Source organism: Andrographis paniculata, unplaced genomic scaffold (assembly GCF_009805555.1).
Source record: "Andrographis paniculata isolate CXL003 unplaced genomic scaffold, ASM980555v1 Contig43END, whole genome shotgun sequence".
NCBI classification, from domain to species: domain Eukaryota; kingdom Viridiplantae; phylum Streptophyta; class Magnoliopsida; order Lamiales; family Acanthaceae; genus Andrographis; species Andrographis paniculata.
The window spans coordinates 774,634-793,846 of record NW_026137577.1 but is presented as its reverse complement, the minus strand read 5'-3'; the positions used below and the strand labels follow the sequence as shown (position 1 = coordinate 793,846).

The 19,213-nt window shown below is 32.8% G+C and overlaps 2 protein-coding genes across 9 annotated transcripts; one reads left to right on the top strand and one right to left on the bottom strand.

Annotated features, from left to right (window-relative positions):
• Positions 1–16: 16 nt before the first annotated feature.
• LOC127251199 (uncharacterized) lies at positions 17–1,905 on the bottom strand. Of its 2 annotated transcripts, none has more exons than XM_051274794.1 (3): positions 1,638–1,905; positions 1,098–1,252; positions 17–401 (listed from the first exon to the last, which is right to left on the bottom strand). In XM_051274794.1, exons 2-3 carry the CDS (start codon positions 1,240–1,242, stop codon positions 208–210), a joined length of 339 nt encoding a protein of 112 aa, XP_051130751.1. In that variant the 5' UTR covers positions 1,243–1,252; positions 1,638–1,905; the 3' UTR covers positions 17–207. The 2 variants fall into 2 exon arrangements, with proteins under 2 accessions (XP_051130751.1, XP_051130750.1); XM_051274793.1 differs by having other exon boundaries at positions 1,738–1,905.
• Positions 1,906–8,563: 6,658 nt separating this feature from the next.
• LOC127251306 (probable lipid-A-disaccharide synthase, mitochondrial) lies at positions 8,564–18,280 on the top strand. 7 transcript variants are annotated; one of them, XM_051274962.1, is made up of 10 exons: positions 8,565–8,737; positions 8,852–9,097; positions 10,231–10,330; positions 10,419–10,524; positions 10,604–10,824; positions 11,158–11,233; positions 11,703–11,941; positions 16,754–16,980; positions 17,875–18,029; positions 18,121–18,280. In XM_051274962.1, exons 2-10 carry the CDS (start codon positions 8,871–8,873, stop codon positions 18,132–18,134), a joined length of 1,365 nt encoding a protein of 454 aa, XP_051130919.1. In that variant the 5' UTR covers positions 8,565–8,737; positions 8,852–8,870; the 3' UTR covers positions 18,135–18,280. The 7 variants fall into 7 exon arrangements, with proteins under 7 accessions (XP_051130920.1, XP_051130919.1, XP_051130918.1 ...); XM_051274963.1 differs by having other exon boundaries at positions 8,564–8,737; positions 8,852–9,031; positions 17,875–18,280; XM_051274961.1 differs by having other exon boundaries at positions 8,811–9,097; positions 17,875–18,279.
• The last annotated feature ends 933 nt before the right edge of the window (positions 18,281–19,213 follow it).

Sequence of the window (19,213 nt, the reverse complement as noted above, 5' to 3'; positions counted from 1 at the left end):
AACAAGAAACACCAAAGAAGCAAAATGAAGGCCATATATTACAAGGAAGCAGTAAACACATGATGGTAGTTAGACAAAGCAGTTTGTAAGCCAAACACAAATTAAGCAAAGGTTACGTTACTCGTTACTACGTTGTCTGAGTTAACTTTAGAAAACACACCTTAAATGGCGTCATCCTAATCAAAAAGTTCAATGCCCCAACAATTGCTACACACGGCCATCCCACAAACATTGAGCATTTACTTTGGTTGCTCTAAGCAAATTTTCGACTTCCTTAGGAGGGTGTAAGCCTAAGGTCTTGGCACGTTCCAATCGCTCGAGTCTGCTCATTCCTAAGCACGGCCCATAAGCCATGTTCATGTCAAATTGACGTAAAACCTCCTCGTTGGCATCATAGTCATCTGTGTCGAAGTCAAACAAACAAAAATAAACTACTGTAAAAATAGCACACATATTCGTTTATATGCTTATTCTTGGCATGGAAATCACACAAAAGCTCCTAATAACCGCCTAAAACTTCACAATACAGTATGGGTATTAAGAGTTATAAATGTACACTTGATAATACCCTATATCGGCTAAATTCACATATAAATACAGAATTGATCATCACTATTCTATCAAGTAAAAATAGATTGCATTCTATGATTACATGTTAAAGTTAGGAGCTGAAATTGACAATGCGAACACGAAGAACCTCACCAGAATCAAGTGTAAAAGACAAATTAAGTCACATGAAGAAATCATTAAATAGCTCAATCGTGTCAATTCTAATTGTCTAAATCACGCGGGAGACTAAGTTGATTATTATTACAGCTAACACCTGAAAATGAAATTGAACATCCATGGTTTTTCTTTTTCAACCACTTTTTTGTTTATTGATTGCGACAAGAATGTCAGTATCCGGCAGTAGTTTCCACAATGAATTTTCTACAAAAGACAGAATGCATTCGCACACGTATTTTATTTGGCCCTAACTACATACTGAGGCAGAGTATTCGATGAAATAGTTCTACAAGATTTTTATCCTATCCATTGAAATAAACAAAACAGGAAAATATATATATATATATATCTAAAATAAGGACAGAGAGGACCTTGAAGATCAAGAGAACCATGGGCGAAGAGAGCAGGAGGCTGGGCGGCTGAATTCTTTGACTTGGATGATTTTTTTGATGAATTCGACTTGGATATGCCGGATTTCTTCTTTTGCCTGTAGAAACCCTTCATGTCTGACGCCATTAAATCCTCCCTGCAGAAAATTTGTAATTCGAAATATGATTAGAAAGCGCATAGTGCAGAGGCTGCACTGCAGCATTGGTAGCCATCATCATCTCATACGCCAAACTAATTTCCCCTTTTTTTATATTTAACACACGTCAAGAAACTCCTGGAATTGAGAATCAATGATAGCCAGCCCGTACGGCCCCAATCACGAACCAACCAACCAAAAAGAATAGAGATCCATCGTTCCCAACTTCAATTAATCAAAACAAAAAAAGTTCAAGTGAAACAGCAATAGACAGGTATTTTAAATCAACCACCGGAATCGGGCAAAAGCGAGATACTACATTGTTCAACCACAATCAAATCCAAGTTATCTATTAAATAGCCCAAACGGAAATCGAATAACTCACTTAGGGCCGAGAACCGTCGAGCAGCGATATCACACAATCGAAGAACAACAGCCCCGACCGAAAGAAGACAGAAAGAGAGAGAATTGGGGAGAATGCTCACCGTTGGAATTGGAGTCTTCCTGCCAAAGAAGGAGGGAGATGGTGAACCGTGGCGGCGGTAAGAGAGAGAGACGGCGGCGATGATGCGGGGGTGAAAGGGCAACGAAACTAGAGAAGGAGAAGGGTCAGAAGTAGAAGAGAGCCTGTTTTGTTTTTAAATTACGGATAAACATTAAGGACATTCAGCACAATGCTCTTCATAGATTTTATTGAATTATTTGTTGATTTATTTGAATTTTATTAAAATTTATAAATTTGTTACTTAATATTTTTTTTATTAATTGATATAATTTTAAATAGATGGAGTATACTTATGTGTATATATATATAATTCAAATATTCAATAAAAATATTTAAAATACATTAATTGTCAAAAAAATATATTTATTAATATTATTATTCTTATTTTTATTTTTATTTCAATAATAAAAATAATTTTAAATTTATATTTTTTATATTATTATTTTGATCGAATTTATTATATTATTATTTAAGGTGATTATTTTTTTTATAGCAGCCTATTTAATTGTTATTATTATTTTTTATATAATTTTTTACACAAAAAAAATATAGGGGTGATTTTAAATATCTCTGACACATAATAAGTTAATATTCAGTCCTTTTTTTATAATAAATTGATTTGCGGTCCTATTTTTTTTACTTGATTTGTATAAACTCCCTATTTATATTTTTGTCTTTATTTTAATTTTTAAATATTAAAAAATAAGTAATACTTCGATGTTATATATATATACCCATATAACTATTATATATACTCATAACTCTAAATATATACCTATGCTTGTTATATACATGTATTTTGTAAAAAAATAAAAAATAAAAAATGAAGAACAGTTATAAACTTGTTGACAAGATATAAGATAGTGGGGTGAAGAAAAATCAATACTCACAATTTTCATTCGCAAATAAAATTTTACTGAATTTTCACAATTTCCACCCGCTGTCGATTGTTCTTATTTTCACTCATTGTCCGACGAACTGAAAAACATGTCGAAGAAGAAGTTGGAAGCGAGCCCATCACTCTGATGCAACGTGAAGAAATAAATTTTATTTTATTCTTCCTAAAATTTTTATTTTATTTTAACCCTAGATTGTGTGTTCAATTGCAGTTTAAACTTCGGCTGCTATATGGTATGCCTCCGCTTGTCTACAAGAAATCCTTGTTTTCCGGAATATGTGCTTAAGCATAGTCGTGTGTTTAGGGTTTCACATTGTACATTTCCGAAAGGTTCTATGGGAAGATGAGTTCAATTTGACTACGATTGTTTACTTTTACATGTTGGTTGGTTGTTTTAAGAATATTAATCATGTATGGGTCAATATTGTGTTACAAATTAAATCGGCTAAGAATCAGTTATGATATTATTATGTACCTATAATTGCATCTTTTAAACCTAGTATGCTATTTGATATACTTACGAAGGTTATATATGTACCTGAGTTGTGTTTTGATGGGCTCTCACGTATACTTGATAAACCTATAAAGTATTTTGTGATACCACTGTTACGGACTGATATTTATTTTTTCACAGAATGGAAAAGGAGAATAAATTTGTGGTTAGCCCGTTTGTCATTCCTCACTTTTATAATAAGATGGAAAAGCTTAAGAAGGAAATGTTAGATTTTCATATTAATGAAATAAAAAGGACTCCGTTTAGACACTTTCTCGATTGTCCAAAAATGAGACTCATGTGGCATCGATTACTGGATTGGGTCAATAGTTATTAGCCGGACAACATGGCCTTTACTATTTGCACGGACTTAAAGTTGTTGTTTTCTATGAAAGAATTTTACGTGGTGCTCGTACTATATTGGAAATGAGTGTACATTACGGAATGTCATCGTTCAATGCGAGAGTTTTGTCCATATTTTTAAGGGAAGCCACTCTCCCTACCTCGGTTCGAGATTTTGGAGAAGTTGAAAGAGGCTCTAGCATAGGGGCGGGAGCCTCTAGCTGATTCTGACGTTGCTCGCTTATATATATATATATATTTGTAATATTTTATTTGTAACAACAAACTATTGTGTCCCAAATTTTCTTTTGGGTTATGTTGATGACCTCACTTGTATCAGTGACTATGCGTGGAGAGCAGCATGTCAACAATATTTATTAGGAGTGTAGTGAATGAGAAGAACAGAGTAGTGGTATGTAGTTTATGGTTATTCTCTAGCCATGTAATGATTACTCATGTTCATATCAATAATTCCAACAATAACACATATACTGACTTAAGACTATTGCACATACCCTCGCTCATAGAGAGAGTGCTCCCACGGAGTACCTTAATTGCCTCCATCATCGAGGAATTGACTTATATCGACCATATTGAAGAATGCTTGTAACTATACATATAATAGTTACGCATTCGTTATTGATACTTAAACACATATTAGTTTTGTATACATTACAATATAATAGATTGATTTTCCACAAATACTTTCAGTAACAACATGTGTACCAACTTAACATTTACGTATATACCCCTATTGATAGGAGAAGTGCTCACGATGTAATTCAAGGAAACTTGTTGCCTCATATGAAATTCTAATTGGAACCACCAATTAACACAAGATTGTATACCCCCAAAGCTGTGATTACGTACCTGCAATATAATTTCAGATGCTTCAGTAACATGTATCTACACCTTGGTTATCTATGGTTCGGAAACAGGCCATTCTCGATTCAAAATTTTCAATTGATATTGGTAAGCATGGATAAATTAATCACGATTATTTTCTTGCGATACCCCAAAGTGTATGCAACGGTAACTAACACATGTTTACTATAGATTGTTAAACAAGTCATAAGCGACTAGGGTAAGTTATGCTGATTGTTACTCATATATCACTGCTTTCATGGATTGATTGGTTATTGGACCTATTATCCAGTAATATACAATGTAGCACACAAAACAATCTTCGGTCCACCAGGGTTGAGAGAGGAAGTGTTTTCACCGAGTTTACACATTGTGAGATTGACTAAAATAAACTATATTTGAGGATACCTGGTACTACAAATTTAATGCCTACGAAATCATTATTTATACCTCCTACATCAAGGTTTGTAGTCGGATCACATGGTTACATTCCGGAATCATAAATGTAGATACCCTAGATAAGATATTACGTACCTACAATAACAATCAAATATACTTCAGTTACGATTACATATGCCTTGGTAACCTGTGGCTAAAAAACTGACCTTTTCGCTTAAAATATTTACTGAATGATGGTAATCATGAATGAGTTCAACCATGGTAGTGTTTCCCGAGACACCCCGAAGTGTATGGAAAGATAACCAATATGTATTTACTATTGATGATTAAACAAGTCATAAATAACTAGTTAAGTTGTATGATATATGTATAATCATATTTCAACATTCACTTGTATATGGCTAAACAAGTCATAAGTGAGTAAGTTTAATTATGTTGATTGTTAGTGTAAATGATTGCTACCATAAATTGAAAAATGTTAGACCTATTACGTATTAATCTACACTGTTTCATATGCAACAATATTCAGTGAGGGATATACTTGCATAGTACATGACTTAGCTGGGTAGACAAGTAATCCAGAAAGGGTATGCCATACCCCCAAACTTGCATGTTGTACAAAATTCTAGTACTTGTGTACCTCTTGTAATCTTGCGTGTAAATGAACAATGTAATCTTATGGCAGGGTCTTCGAACTGTGTACCTTCATAGCTCTAGTTAATGTCTGTGATGATTTAGCATAGGACCTTGATAGATTCCGAAACAAATTAAGACTTAATCCTCATATGTATATTTCTAACGAATGTGACATGATGCAACACAATATGTTCGTGTACTTTATGCCACTGCGATTATTATTTATCAAGACCTCACTGACATTGTTTGGACAGTAATACGTTACCACTAGATGTGCTTCGAGAGATAAAATAAACACATCCCAGATAATTTGTATGCCTCTATTCATTTTTTTTGAAACCTGTGTCATTAATTATTATATACACACAAGAACTGTCACATACCTGCTGTTTCTATTCATGTACCATCAGAATATCTAAATTACAACAACAATTCTATACAATTGGGATCTTATTATTGTATATTTACCTACCACATTACTAGAGCCGTCAAAATGGGTTGAGCCCGTCGGGTTGGCCCGCCCCGCCTTGCTTTTAAGAAGGGTTGAGTTGTGATTTTTTAAGCCCGTTAAAATGCGGGCCTAAATGGGCCAACCCGCATGGGCCGCGGGTTGAGGGTGGACTAGCCCGCAGTGGGGCGGATTAGCCCGCGGGTCAAGTAAATATAATAATTAGTGTTCACTCGTCTAACTAAATGTAGTTTTTTTACTATTTTTTCTGTCATATTAAATAATTATAATAAAACTAATCGAATATTAATATAAAAATATTTTTTAATTTTTTATAAATTACAAACATACCATTATAAATAAGTTAAGACGAATAAAATAAAATTTATATTATCATTAGCTTAAATAAATTATTAATATTGTCTACACTTTGTTTTTTTTCTCTAACTATGTTATTAATAACATTGTTATTTGTTTCAATTTTTCATCATTTGTTTTGTTCGTCTTCCATTTTATTATTTTATAATTTTACAAATTCATAAAATTAATTATGATTTATTTTTAAAATGAAGTATTTCATATTATTAATTTTTTTAAATACACCAATTAATAATATTTAGAATTGAGCATTTTTATATTTTTTATTTATTTTAAAATATTTATTTTTTAAATTCTACAATAAAACTATTTTTAGCTATTTTTAAATATTAATTACGAAAATATTTATAGTATTAATATTCTTTTAATATTTTTAAAAAGCCCGTAGGCTAACCCGCTTAGTTCGCCACCCGCCGGTGGGTTGGGTTGGACTGATGAAATTTTGATCCGTCCCGTCGCAAGTTGGCCCGCAAACAACCCGCTTATTTGCTCGTTAGTATGGGTTGTGGGTCAATCCGCTCCACTAACCCGTTTTGACAGGTCTACACATTACATTGCATCAATCATGCCAAAAGTAATTACACACCAAAAATGATATTCAGGATTAAAAAAAAAATTACACCTCCAAAGGCCTACAGTACTGCAGCTTTACAATTTCTTTTGATGTGCCTAATACGATAATAACTACCACATTTTCGTGATTGTTTTATCTATTGAGAGTCATACCGTCGTTTCTTCGGACGGCCTAGTTGCACATAAAGAGATGTTTTGTTGCTCGCTTCTAAACCGTACACTCATGTCCACAAATAGTACATTTAACATTATATGCATTCTCCACGTATTCGCCACATCATCATCGCACAACAATGTCACATAGTTTTTCTGGATAGGTGAAATATATTGGAGTTTTACATGAAGCAAGTTTGGTATGAACTAGTGATTAACAGTTTCTGATTGCTTTCATCCATTTTCATCTGACCTAATTAAGCCTATACAATTAATATTTTTGCCTCACCATCTACAATTATATTATCAAACTAACAAATTTAACTATAAAAACACTAAAAACCATATTCTTATAAACCGCACAACCGAAAATACACTACTTTGTGTATAAACAATCGATCAAAAATTTTCTAAATAAATTTACACTATTTCGTCTATACATAATGCTCCCACAAAAATTCCCATCAAACAACTGGTTTTATGCCTTACTTAAAATCTACTCATTTCAAATTGAGTTACTAACCTTTGAAATTTCTAAGGTCAATTGTCTTTTTGCAGATACATGGTGCAGCCGCCAGGGAGGCGACGTCCTCGCCTGAAAAAAAAAATCACTTTCAATTTATACGAAAAAATAAAACAAATACAGTTCGACGGCGGAAGAGTTGGATGTTCAAGATCGACAACTTGGAAATGAATGGGTGTTGAAGATTGGAATAGCGTGGACAACCACCGGTGTTTTCTTGATAATTATGCTCGAAAAACTGTCGAAGAAATTTCTGTTTTTTTTTTTTTTATTATTATTATTGGTAAGGTACGGCTCTGGGGAGTTGTAAGGAAGGGAAGAGAATAAATAATTATGAAAAGTAGGAATTGCAGCCAAAACTTTTATTTGGGGACTCATGGTAAATAAATTTTGACTGATGGAAATTTAAACTCAATTATGCCAAAAACACATTTTTAAATAAAATTACATTAAAATTACTGTTTTTTTAATTAAAATTTTAAAAATAACATAATTTTAAAAAAAATAAAGATAAATGTAAATCAAAATCGATAATTATTTAACTAAAATCGACAAACTGAAATTAAAATAAAAAAAAAGTAAAATTAAAATTATTAAAAATTTAATTTTGATTTGACCTTTAAAAAAATTGAGACCCATGATTTTGATTTCAAGCATCTAAGCAAACTATTTTGTCATTTTAACTATATATAATTTTGATTATATTTTTTAATAATAAAATCTATGAATTTTTAAAATATATAATTATTAAATACACCACAATTTGTTTAAAAACTTTTAAAATCATATTTGAATTCAAACGAATGAAACTTAAAAAATTTTATATTCTAAATTAATTTAAAATTACCAATATAATATTATAACTTAATATTATTATATTATTAAATTTTATTTCGTGTCACAAAAAATGTTGATTCATCGTATGGAGAGAGTATTATAATAAAATTAAAAATAATAAAATAAAGAATTTTAAATAGTAATAATAATTAAAAAAAAAAAAAAAAACTGGATGTTTGCATATTCTTTTTTTGGTTTGATTAGGATTTTTAATTTGAAATTCGAAAATTTGGATTTCTGTCATTTGATTTCCATTCCTATTGATTTTTCTTAAAAAATCGGCTTTGATTTCGCAAATTCCGAACAAATTCCGAATGAGGAGGAGGAGAATTATTTCTCTCTCTCGAGGTTCTGCTGTTTGCGGTAGAATCTCCCTTTGGGTCTCAATGGCTATAAATTCATTTGATCAGTAGACTACCATTTTGCATAATTGCAGGTATTTTCATTTCTTTTTCTTCTCGCGTGATTGATGAATTCGCAATGATTGCTTTGTTACCTTCTCTATTTAGTGATCTTTATCTACCTTAATCCCCCTCCCTTTATCGGGTAGTTTGGAAGCACAAGTAACTATGCTTCTGCGAACTGTGTTGAATGGGACTACTGGATTGAAATCGAGCTTCTTGCGGGTGACGAAGAGGTCGTTGTATGTGTCAGGCTTCGAGAGGGCTTCGAGAGATGGGGAGCTCAGAGTTTTCGTTGTTGCTGGAGAGGTTTCTGGCGACATTATTGGGTCGCGTTTCATGAACTCTCTGAAGAAACTTTCTCCTTTCCCTGTCCGTTTTTCTGGTGTGGGAGGGTAACATTTGGCATATTACTTTTCTCAGCATTGATTTTCATGAATTGTTTCTTTCGTACATGCCTTCATTTGTGGCTCATGCGACGGTTTGTTGAGCCTTTACATAGCATGATTTTTCTTATCTTGAATAAAAGGATAGATGAAATTGCTATGGAACTGCTTCATCTAAAAGTGTTAACCTATGAGATGCTTCATTATTGAAGCTGAAGACTTGCTGTATTTAGTGGAACTTAGCTAGAATTGTCAGAAAAATGTGACCCTACTGCAACAATACACATGAAATGAACTCAAGCAGACGGTTTGTTGAGCCTTTACATAGCACGATTGTTCCTATCTTGAATAAAAGGGTAGATGAAATTGTTATGAAATTTCTTATTCTAAAAGTCTTAGCCTATGAGATGCATCATTTTTTAAGTTGCAGACTAGCTGTATTTAGTGGAACTTAGCAGCTTGAATTGTCAGAAAAATGTGACCCTACTGTAACAATACACATGGAATGAACTTGTCATTTTGCTAATCTAGGTGATGCGTAGACAATGAGCTCAATTTACACAATTGTGGCTTATGTTGTAAATATCCTATGTTTTTCAAATCCTTTGAAATATTGCAATTCCTGCATGGTTTCAATTAATTTATTATGATGAGCGCAAACCTCTGTATCTTACCATATGCAAACCTAAACATTTACTTGAACTGAAGTATTTGTATTCCAATTTAAAAAATTGGTTTAATTTCCTTTAGGTTTTTCAAGATCTCATGCTTTGGGCGGTCTAAACCTTACTTATAAGAGGACAGAACATGTATACTTTATGCTTGAGTTATGTGGATGAAATTTTGTATGCTACTTTATCATCCTATTCTCATTAGCCATCTGCACCTGAACAGACCATACTTATTTCTCGACAAAGAAAAATCATAATAATATTTTACCTGGTCGATAAGACTCGAAGTGGGTGTCAAAGTTTGCTTTATTTTTCTGAAGGCATGGACATTGTGGTGCTAAAAATTAAATACCTATGGAGTGGAGTGATTGAGTTCAGCTCTGAAATGGGTGCATTTTCCGGTCTGCATACAATGTAGATACTGCAACAATGAAGATCATTTTACGGTCTTATATCTTTGCAATTCTTCAGATTGAAGATGGCACAACAAGGGTTAAGTTCGATATTTCCAATAGAAGATATCGCAGTAATGGGCATCTGGGAGTTGCTGCCTCATCTCAACAAGTTCAGGGTGAGGAAGCAATATCAAATTGTATTTGAACATCTCAGAATGTTTCTATGCATCATGTATTATGCAATTTGGAACTGCAAATTTTTAGGTCAAGTTGAAAGAGGCTGTTGAGTCAGCTATTACTTTCCAGCCACATGTTGTGCTAACAGTGGACTCTAAAGGGTTTTCCTTCCGTTTCCTGAAGAAATTGCGCTGTAAAATTTTTCTTCCTGCTTCAAAATCTTATTATAACCTCGTACTTTCCTTTTATGCAAGTGTCAATGATTTTGGCAGCTTTGTATAGTCACCAAAAATTGACCAGTCCTCAGCATTTTCACTATGTTGCACCGTCATTCTGGGCATGGAAAGGAGGTGAAGCAAGGCTTAAAGGTCTTTCTGAGTTTGTTGATCATGTCTTCTGTATCCTTCCATTTGAGGCAGCGATCTGTAGATCAAATGGATTAGCTGCAACATTTGTGGGACATCCAACATTAGAAGATGCATTGGAGCTGAAGGTAGCAATTTTACGTCTTTAATGCTTTCTCTTGTCCTCATAAAGAAGGGTTACATACACAATACTGCCTCTGAAATTTAACTTATTGATTTGTCTGCTTTGTGGAATTAATTTGCAAATAACCACTTGTTTCTATACAAGAGTGTTATTTCACTTCCATGTCTATTTTATTTTTTAAAGGCAAGGTGGTTGCTGGCATTTTTTTAAAGTAGTGTCGTTAAATATTACAGGTTTCACAAAGGATATTTTGCAGTTAACCTTAATCAAGAACATTTTAAAGACCTGATGAGGTCTTTTAAATAATTTCTCATGACTAACTCTTTTCATTTTGCAGATTAACAAATGCATAGATGAGTGGAGAGTTGATGGCAATGGAGATGCATTTCGGGAAAACAATGGGATATCTTCAGGTACAATTAAACCATTTTTGCATCTTAGACAAAGTGCTGCTGCTTTGTTGTTGTGAGCTTCTTTCATATGGGCATTTGTGTTGCTATTCTCATTTTACACATCTGAATGGCAGTTCAATTGATATAGAGAAAAGGTGTCACCGTAACATCTACATTAGTCTATGACCCTCTTCCACCAAGACATTTCTGCAATTTGTATAAATTTGGATTTGGGTAAAACTGTGCTTTTCATACATTTAAAGATTTAAAATCATTTTCTTCTATAAGTAGAAGATGACACCATTGTATCTACTCAGTTATTGTGGCATATGATTGTATTTGATATCCTATTCTTTATCTTACATGTCTACATTCACAAATAGGAGTTCTATGTATCTTTGAAATGTGATAGAATTATAAGAGAATAGTATGATGTATGTTAGCCAGTACTTCATTGTGTCTTAACCATGTGTAGAATTTTGATTGTAAGGATCAACAATCATTTCTGTGCTTCCTGGAAGCCGACTGCAAGAAGTTACACGTATGCTTCCAATATATTCACGCACTATGGAGCTGCTCAAAGGCACCTTCTCAGAATTGACTGCAGTTATTCATGTGGCACCCAATAAACAGGTTGAAGAGCATATCAAGAAAGCAGTCGATGAGTGGCCTATACCAGTTATCATGGTTGGAGGTGAATCTGCATTATTGAAATACAACTCCTTTGGTGTAAGTCTTTATCATTGCAATAATGCTACTTTTTATATCTAAATAAGTCCATGGCCAAAATCTGAAATTAATTGGAATTAGTAGTTGGAATTTGCAAATAAATTTAGAAATTGGAAGAAAAAAAAAAACTATTTAATATTTATGAACTTGGAATAAAAGTTATTCCAAAATTATATATTGTTAACCAGATTTGTTTATATAAATAGTATATATGTTCACGGGTGCTAATATTGTTTTATTAGAGATTTGTCTAAATTAGTTTATTTTAAAAACCTAAGAACCGACCAATGAACTTCCTGCATCTAGATTTTCGGCCCCGTCTTTCCCTCTTTTTTTTGTAAGCAAGCACGACAAATTTTATGCTGCTCATTTATTTATATCCTTTTTAGATATATTTAAGGGTGTCATACTATTACATAATATATATATTTTTTTATCCACACACTCACGCGCTCTACGGAGATTGAACCTCTAACCTCAAGAATGCCAAGGAGTGCTCAACCTTTTGAGCTACACCTCCTCGACATAATATAATGTGCCGAAGCAAATAATGGCATCGAATCTTGTTATTTTTCCTTCAGAAATTGGAGTTGTTGGGATGCAAATCCAAGTCCCACATCGAAAGTTGTGAAGAAAATTTCACACCTTATAAGTCCCAAGTGAACTCCACTAGAATGAGGCCTTTTGGAGGATATTCAAAAACAAATCCGTGCGGGCTCAGCCCAAAGCGGACAATATCATACTAGTGTTGAGTTGAACCCAGTCCCAACAGTGGTATCAAAGCTCGGTTAGATGGTGAAGTGGACTGGGTGGCATTGGTTATGGTGGTGGGCGGGTCCCTTTGTGATAAACGGTACAAGGTGGGCAAGGAAGGTCCATTGGTTGGTCCTTGGTTTGAGGAGAGGATTGTTGGGGTGCAAACCCAAGTCCCACATCGGAAGTTGTGAAGAAAATTCCACACCTTATAAGTCCCAAGTGAACTCCACTAGTATGAGGCCTTTTGGAGGATATCCAAAAACAAATCCGTGCGGGCTCAGCTCAAAGCGGACAATATCATACTAGTGTTGAGTTGACCCAGTTCCAACAATGGTATCAGAGCCCCGGGTGATCAATCGATTGCGAAATTGAAAGAAAATTTTATTATTGTTTGTATTTCAAGACTGTTAAAAACCAACCTATTTATCTTCTCATTTACGTTGATGATATATTGATTATTAGTCTATGTTTAAAGCTTATTGATCACGTGATTAAGTGTTTATGTAATAATTTTGACATGAAACTATTGGGTGATGCCAAAGTAATTTTGGGTATGTGTATCACTAGGGATAGAAAAAATTCAAGACGGTTTTTGAATCAGTCTACTTATATTTCGAAAATACTTAAGAAATTTTCTATGAGTGATGCTAAATTTGTTTATATTCCTATGACTTCTAATTTCGTGTTAAGTAGGGATCAATGTCCCAAATCAGAATCTGATTTTGAGTATATAAAACATGTACCATATTCTAATGCAGTAGGTTACATAATGTACTTAATGGTTAGCACTAGACCAAATTTAACTTATGCTATTAGTTGTTTAAGTAGATATATGTCGAACCCTGGTTTAGAACATTGGCATGCATTGAAATGAGTTTTTAGATACTTAGTTGATACAATAAATATTGATCTTGTATTTGGAAAACATACTGAAAATATTACATTAGAGGGTCTTGTGGATTCGAATTATGCAAATGATAGGGATAGTAAGAAAAGTACTACTTCCTATGTTTTTACTTTGTGTGGAACTTGTATAAGTTGGAAATCTCAATTGCAATACATTGTTGCACTATCCACTATAGAATCTGAATATGTTGCAATTACTGAAGCTTTAAAAAAAGCATTATGGTTAAAAGAATTAATCAGTGAATTAGGTTATATACAACATGTTGTTACTATTTTCTCGGATAGTCAGTCTGGAATCCCCTATATTTCATGATAGAACCAAACATATTGACGTGCGTTTTCATTTCATACGTGATATTGTATCTAAAGAAATTTTAAAATTAGAAAATATTCCATCTGAATATAATTTATCTGATATGAGTACTAAAGTTTTGTCTGCAAATAAATTTGTATTTTGTATGAAATACATACATTGTGATACCTTTGATTAGCCTTATACTACTTAGAGTAGTAGGTAGGCTAAATTAATGTTTTGTTAACATTATGTTTCTTCTTGTATGCAGGCAAATATATGGGCGATGATGTATCCCTTTACCATTCAAACAAAAAAATCAGGTGGGGGATTTGTTGGATTTTTTTATCCAATTAGATCCATCCAATATAAGATATTAAGTGTGTGTATCATATATTGGGGTGGATCTAATTGGATCAAAAAAATCCTACAAATCCTCCATCTGATTTTTTGTTTGAGTGGTAAAAGGGTACATCATCGCCCATATATTTGCCTGCATACAAGAAGAAACAAAATGTTAACAAAACATAAATTTAGCCTACCTACTACTCTAAGTAGTATAAGGCTAACCAAACGTATCACAATGTATGTATTTCATACAAGATACAAATTTATTTGCAGACAAAACTTTAGTACCCATATCTGATGGAATTTTTTTTAATTTTAAAATTCCTTTATATACAATATCACGTATGAAATGAAAACGCACGTCAATATGTTTGGTTCTATCATGAAATACAAGGTTTTTGCACAATTGGATTCCAGACTAATATTCGAGAAAACAATGTTGTAAATAACCTAATTCACTGATTAATCTTTTTAACCATAATGCTTCTTTTAAAGCTTCAGTAATTGCAACATATTCAGATTCTGTAGTGGATAGTGCAACAATGTGTTGCAATTGAGATTTCAACTTATACAAGTTCCACACAAAGTAAAAATATACGAAGTAGTACTTTTTCTACTATCCCTATCATTTGCATAATTCGAATCCACAAAACCCTCTAATTTAATATTTTCAGTATGTTTTCCAAATACAAGATCAACATTTATTGTATGTATCTAAAAACCCATTTCAATGCATGCCAATGTTCTAAACCAGGTTCGACATATATCTACTTAAACAACTAATAGCATAAGCTAAATCTGGCCTAGTGCTAACCATTAAGTACATTGTGTAACCTATTGCATTAGAATATGATACATGTTTCATATACTCAAAATCAGATTCTGATTTGGGACATTGATCCCTACTTAACACGAAATTAGAAGCCATAGGAATAGAAACAGATTTAGCCTCACTCATAGAAAATTTCTTAAGTATTTTCGAAATATAAGTAGACTGATTCAATTACAGTCTTGAATTTTTTCTATCCCTAGTGATACACATGTCCAAAATTACTTTAGTATCACTCAATACTTTCATGTCAAAATTATCACATAAACACTTAGTCACGTGATCAATAAGCTTTAAACATGGACTAATAATCAACATATCGTCAATATAAATGAGAAGAAAAATAGGTTGGTTTTTAACAGTCTTGAAATACAAATAATAATCAAATTTTCTTTCAATTTCGCAATCAGTTGATCACCCGGGGCTCTGATACCACTGTTGGGACTGAGCCAACTCAACACTAGTATGATATTGTCCGTTTTGGGCTGAGCCCGCATGAATTTGTTTTTGGATATCCTCCAAAAGGCCTCATACTAGTGGAGTTCACTTGGGACTTATAAGGTGTAGAATTTTCTTCATAACTTCCGATGTGGGACTTGGGTTTACACCCCAACAATCCTCCCCTCAAACCAATGGACCTTCCCTGCCCACCTTGTACAGCCTATCACAAAGAGACCCGCTGCCTAACCACCTCAATTGGAACCGGCCCAACACCGCCAGGAGACTTTCGACACAAGGCACATCCGCAGGTCACGAGGGCGAGGCGAGCCCACCACCACAACCAATGCCCAATGCCACCCAGTCCACTTCACCATCTAACCGGGCTCTGATACCACTGTTGAGAATTTATTTCCGGATCTTTTTGGATTTATCGAATAAAACCTCGTATACAAAAATACGACAATGAATTAACGGAAGCGAATTCGAATAAAACCAATACAACATTAAACCGAAATCAAACTAAAACTTAAGACTGAAGACACTTTGGACCGATCTGGTGGGTCGGGCTACAAAGTGGGCCAACTAATTATTTATCGAGGGATTTGTCGTGTTAGGCCTCGAACGGCCAAAATTCCCAACAGAAATAAAGCATATTGTTTTGTACGTATTTGGTGCTAAGGGTTATTTTAGGAAAACTAAAATTTTCTTCAGAAATTGTTGAATGGCTGTTGGATATGATGTTTTTTAATACATAATACTCCCTCCATCCCATAAATATAGTCTTAATTGGGTTGGGTACGGAATTTAAGGAATATTGATAATTATATTGGTAGTGGGTAAAAAGTATGGATAAAAGACTTTTTTGCCCTTGTGAGTGTATTAGTGTAAAAATTAGTAGCAATTGTGTAATAAAAATGAAAAAATAGGGGTAGTTTTATGGTGATATGGCTATTTATAGAAATAAGACTAATGTTTTGGGACGGACAAAAATGTTAAACAAAACTATTGTATTGGGACGGAGGGAGTATGCTTTTCTTTTATATGCTAATCTTAAATGAAAAATACGTGCTTGAAAGATTTTATTTATTTATTTATTTATTTTTTGGAGGGGGGTGGGGTGATGCATCTGTGAAAATGTACATGTACTTGAACACAAGTAAACAAACCTTCATTTTTAGACAGTTTTAATAAATATTGTAAGCATACTCATGGCTAACAGTTTGCAATTATATATATACAGGCAAGTAAAGTAGCACTGTGCACATCCGGGACGGTTGCAGTGGAATTGCAGCTTGCACGTTTACCTTGTGTTGTTGCGTATCGCGCCCATCGCATAACTGAATACTTCTTTCAATACAAAGCAAAAGTGCCATACATCTCGTTGCCTAATATCGTTCTAGATTCACCTGTAATACCAGAAGCTCTTTTCAAGAAGTGCACTCCATCAAAGCTAGCTTCATTGCTTGTGTAAGTTCATTTCTCTCTTTATATTTCGCACGCCATGTCATAAATTTCTGGATGAAAGAGAGAATGCTCTTTTCAATATTCTCCATGTTCTTTAAATTAAAGACTTCTTCTATACAAGTTAAATTACTGAATGAGCCTTGTGAAATCACAATATATATTCATGTTTGTCTATCACTAGTACGGGCTACTTACTTTTGAACTTATACAATAGAAAACTTACTAATATGTAAATATGTGTGCCTGTTTAGTGTTTTATTTTGGTGTATTTTTTTTTTTATGTGAAGTATAATGAATTGTGTCGATAATATAAAAAATAACATTTTGTATTGAATTATTAATTTATTTGTGTTTGATAAGTAATATAGTATATATATATATTATTTATATTATGTTAATATGTGTATATATTGTATTTTTATAAATATTAATCGGAAATTGTGTCAGCAAAAAACTATCGAGTGAACAAACAGTAATTTATAAATTATCCCTTGTAAAATATGAATTATTCAAAACATGTGTGTAAAAAGAACCACAACCTCTGTTGGTTTGTTGGACAGATATGGGTTCTATACCACATTTCTTGTTAAATGTCTCATTTTTTCCCTATTTTATCAAGAACACATTAGTTGTTTGCTTACCTACAGTTCCAAACCAGTGGGACTCGCAAGTTTTATTAAGACAAGTGCGTCGATTTATATATGTAGCGTGAAGCATCAGTGCTGTAATAAGTCATTGTCTTTTCTTGATTACATTGTCTTTTACATGTATATGCACTTTTTGTGGCTCTAAAAAAATGACTGATACCGCATAGACAACGGGTACTATAACATCTTTTTGCACGATGTCTTAATACAATTCCATTGATTGAGATGATCAGAACTCTTTCTATTTCAGGGACTTGATAAACAATGATGGTCTTTGTCGAAAGCAGATTTCTGCGGCTGGCAAGTTTCTGAAATTACTCGATCCTCAGAATTCCGTCCAGAATGAAACTCGACTTATTGAGGATAAAGCCCCGAGCATGATAGCTGCATCGGTGGTTTTAAACTGTATGAATTTTGTAGCTTAACAAATTCTTTTATGTTTTGAAATGTTTGTGATTAAACTAACAAATCATTTTTTATGAAATGTAAACTGCAGTCGTTACTCTTTGAGCGAGCTCTGAGTTACCTGAGGTGTGGCTGATTTGAATCTATGATCTCATGGTCATGAGTTAAGACATTCTTGTTTTGTAGCAATTTAATTGAGTTATTTTTGTCGGTATAGTATGAATTATTCCCTCAGTCCTAATAAATTGGTCCGGTTTTTCTTATTTGACTGTCCCACCAAATTGGTCATATTTCTTAATAAAGCAATAATTAACAAACTTAACTACATTTTACTATTACTAATATTTTTGTCTTTAAATTTTATTTGAGCCATACATTTTAGAATTGAATATGATGTTTTGAATAATAATATTTTAAATTAGAATAATTATTTGAAGTAATATAAATGTGTATTAATGTGATATTTTAAAATATTAAATTAATTTTTAATACTAATATAAAAAATAAATGTGTGTTTGTTTGTTCGTATTTTTAGTTTTAGATATTTTTTTATGTTAGAAATGAGAAATGTGTTGGCAATAAAAAAAAATAATTTTTTTGTAAAATTCTTATGTTTTTATAAATGTATATAGTGTATATATTGTTATCACCTAGCGTTTTTTAGATGTATGATATTTTGTGTTTGATATGAAAAATTGTGTAAAAAAATATAAAATGTATATTATTTTAAGTTAAATATTTGATATTTTGTAATGAATATTTGATTTTTTTTTTTACTTTTTTACTTTTATAAAAAGTATTTCGTATTATTTATTATTATTTTTTATAATCGCAATATATTTTTTACTTGGGCGGGTGTTGATAGTTAGAAATCGCATGTGTTTTATGTACATATCATATGCGATATTTGATTGATTTTGATTGGATTCTGCGTAATTTCGATGCGTATTGTTTATTTCTGACATGCAAGAAAAAAAAGACAAATTTGGTGAATTTTGAGAAAAATAAAAGAAAAAAAAAATTAGCATTGCACAGTCAAGTTAGTCATGACACGAGAATTTAATTAAAGGCCCAAAAGTTCGGCTACAAAATAGTTAGGGCAAAAATTAAATAAAAAGGGGATCGCCAGAGCACATACGCACAATAGAAGAAGAGAAGAAGACCGACAAACTCATAGATCGCGC

Coding starts and splice junctions, on each gene's coding strand:
- LOC127251199 (XM_051274794.1), bottom strand. CDS start 1,242: ATGGCGTCAGACATGAAGGGTTTCTACAGGCAAAAGAAGAAATCCGGC. Junction 402..1,097: donor TGGTTCTCTTGATCTTCAAG/GTCCTCTCTGTC, acceptor ACTTCGACACAG/ATGACTATGATGCCAACGAG.
- LOC127251306 (XM_051274961.1), top strand. CDS start 8,871: ATGCTTCTGCGAACTGTGTTGAATGGGACTACTGGATTGAAATCGAGC. Junction 10,331..10,418: donor CTCATCTCAACAAGTTCAGG/GTGAGGAAGCAA, acceptor GCAAATTTTTAG/GTCAAGTTGAAAGAGGCTGT. Junction 11,234..11,702: donor AAACAATGGGATATCTTCAG/GTACAATTAAAC, acceptor TTTGATTGTAAG/GATCAACAATCATTTCTGTG.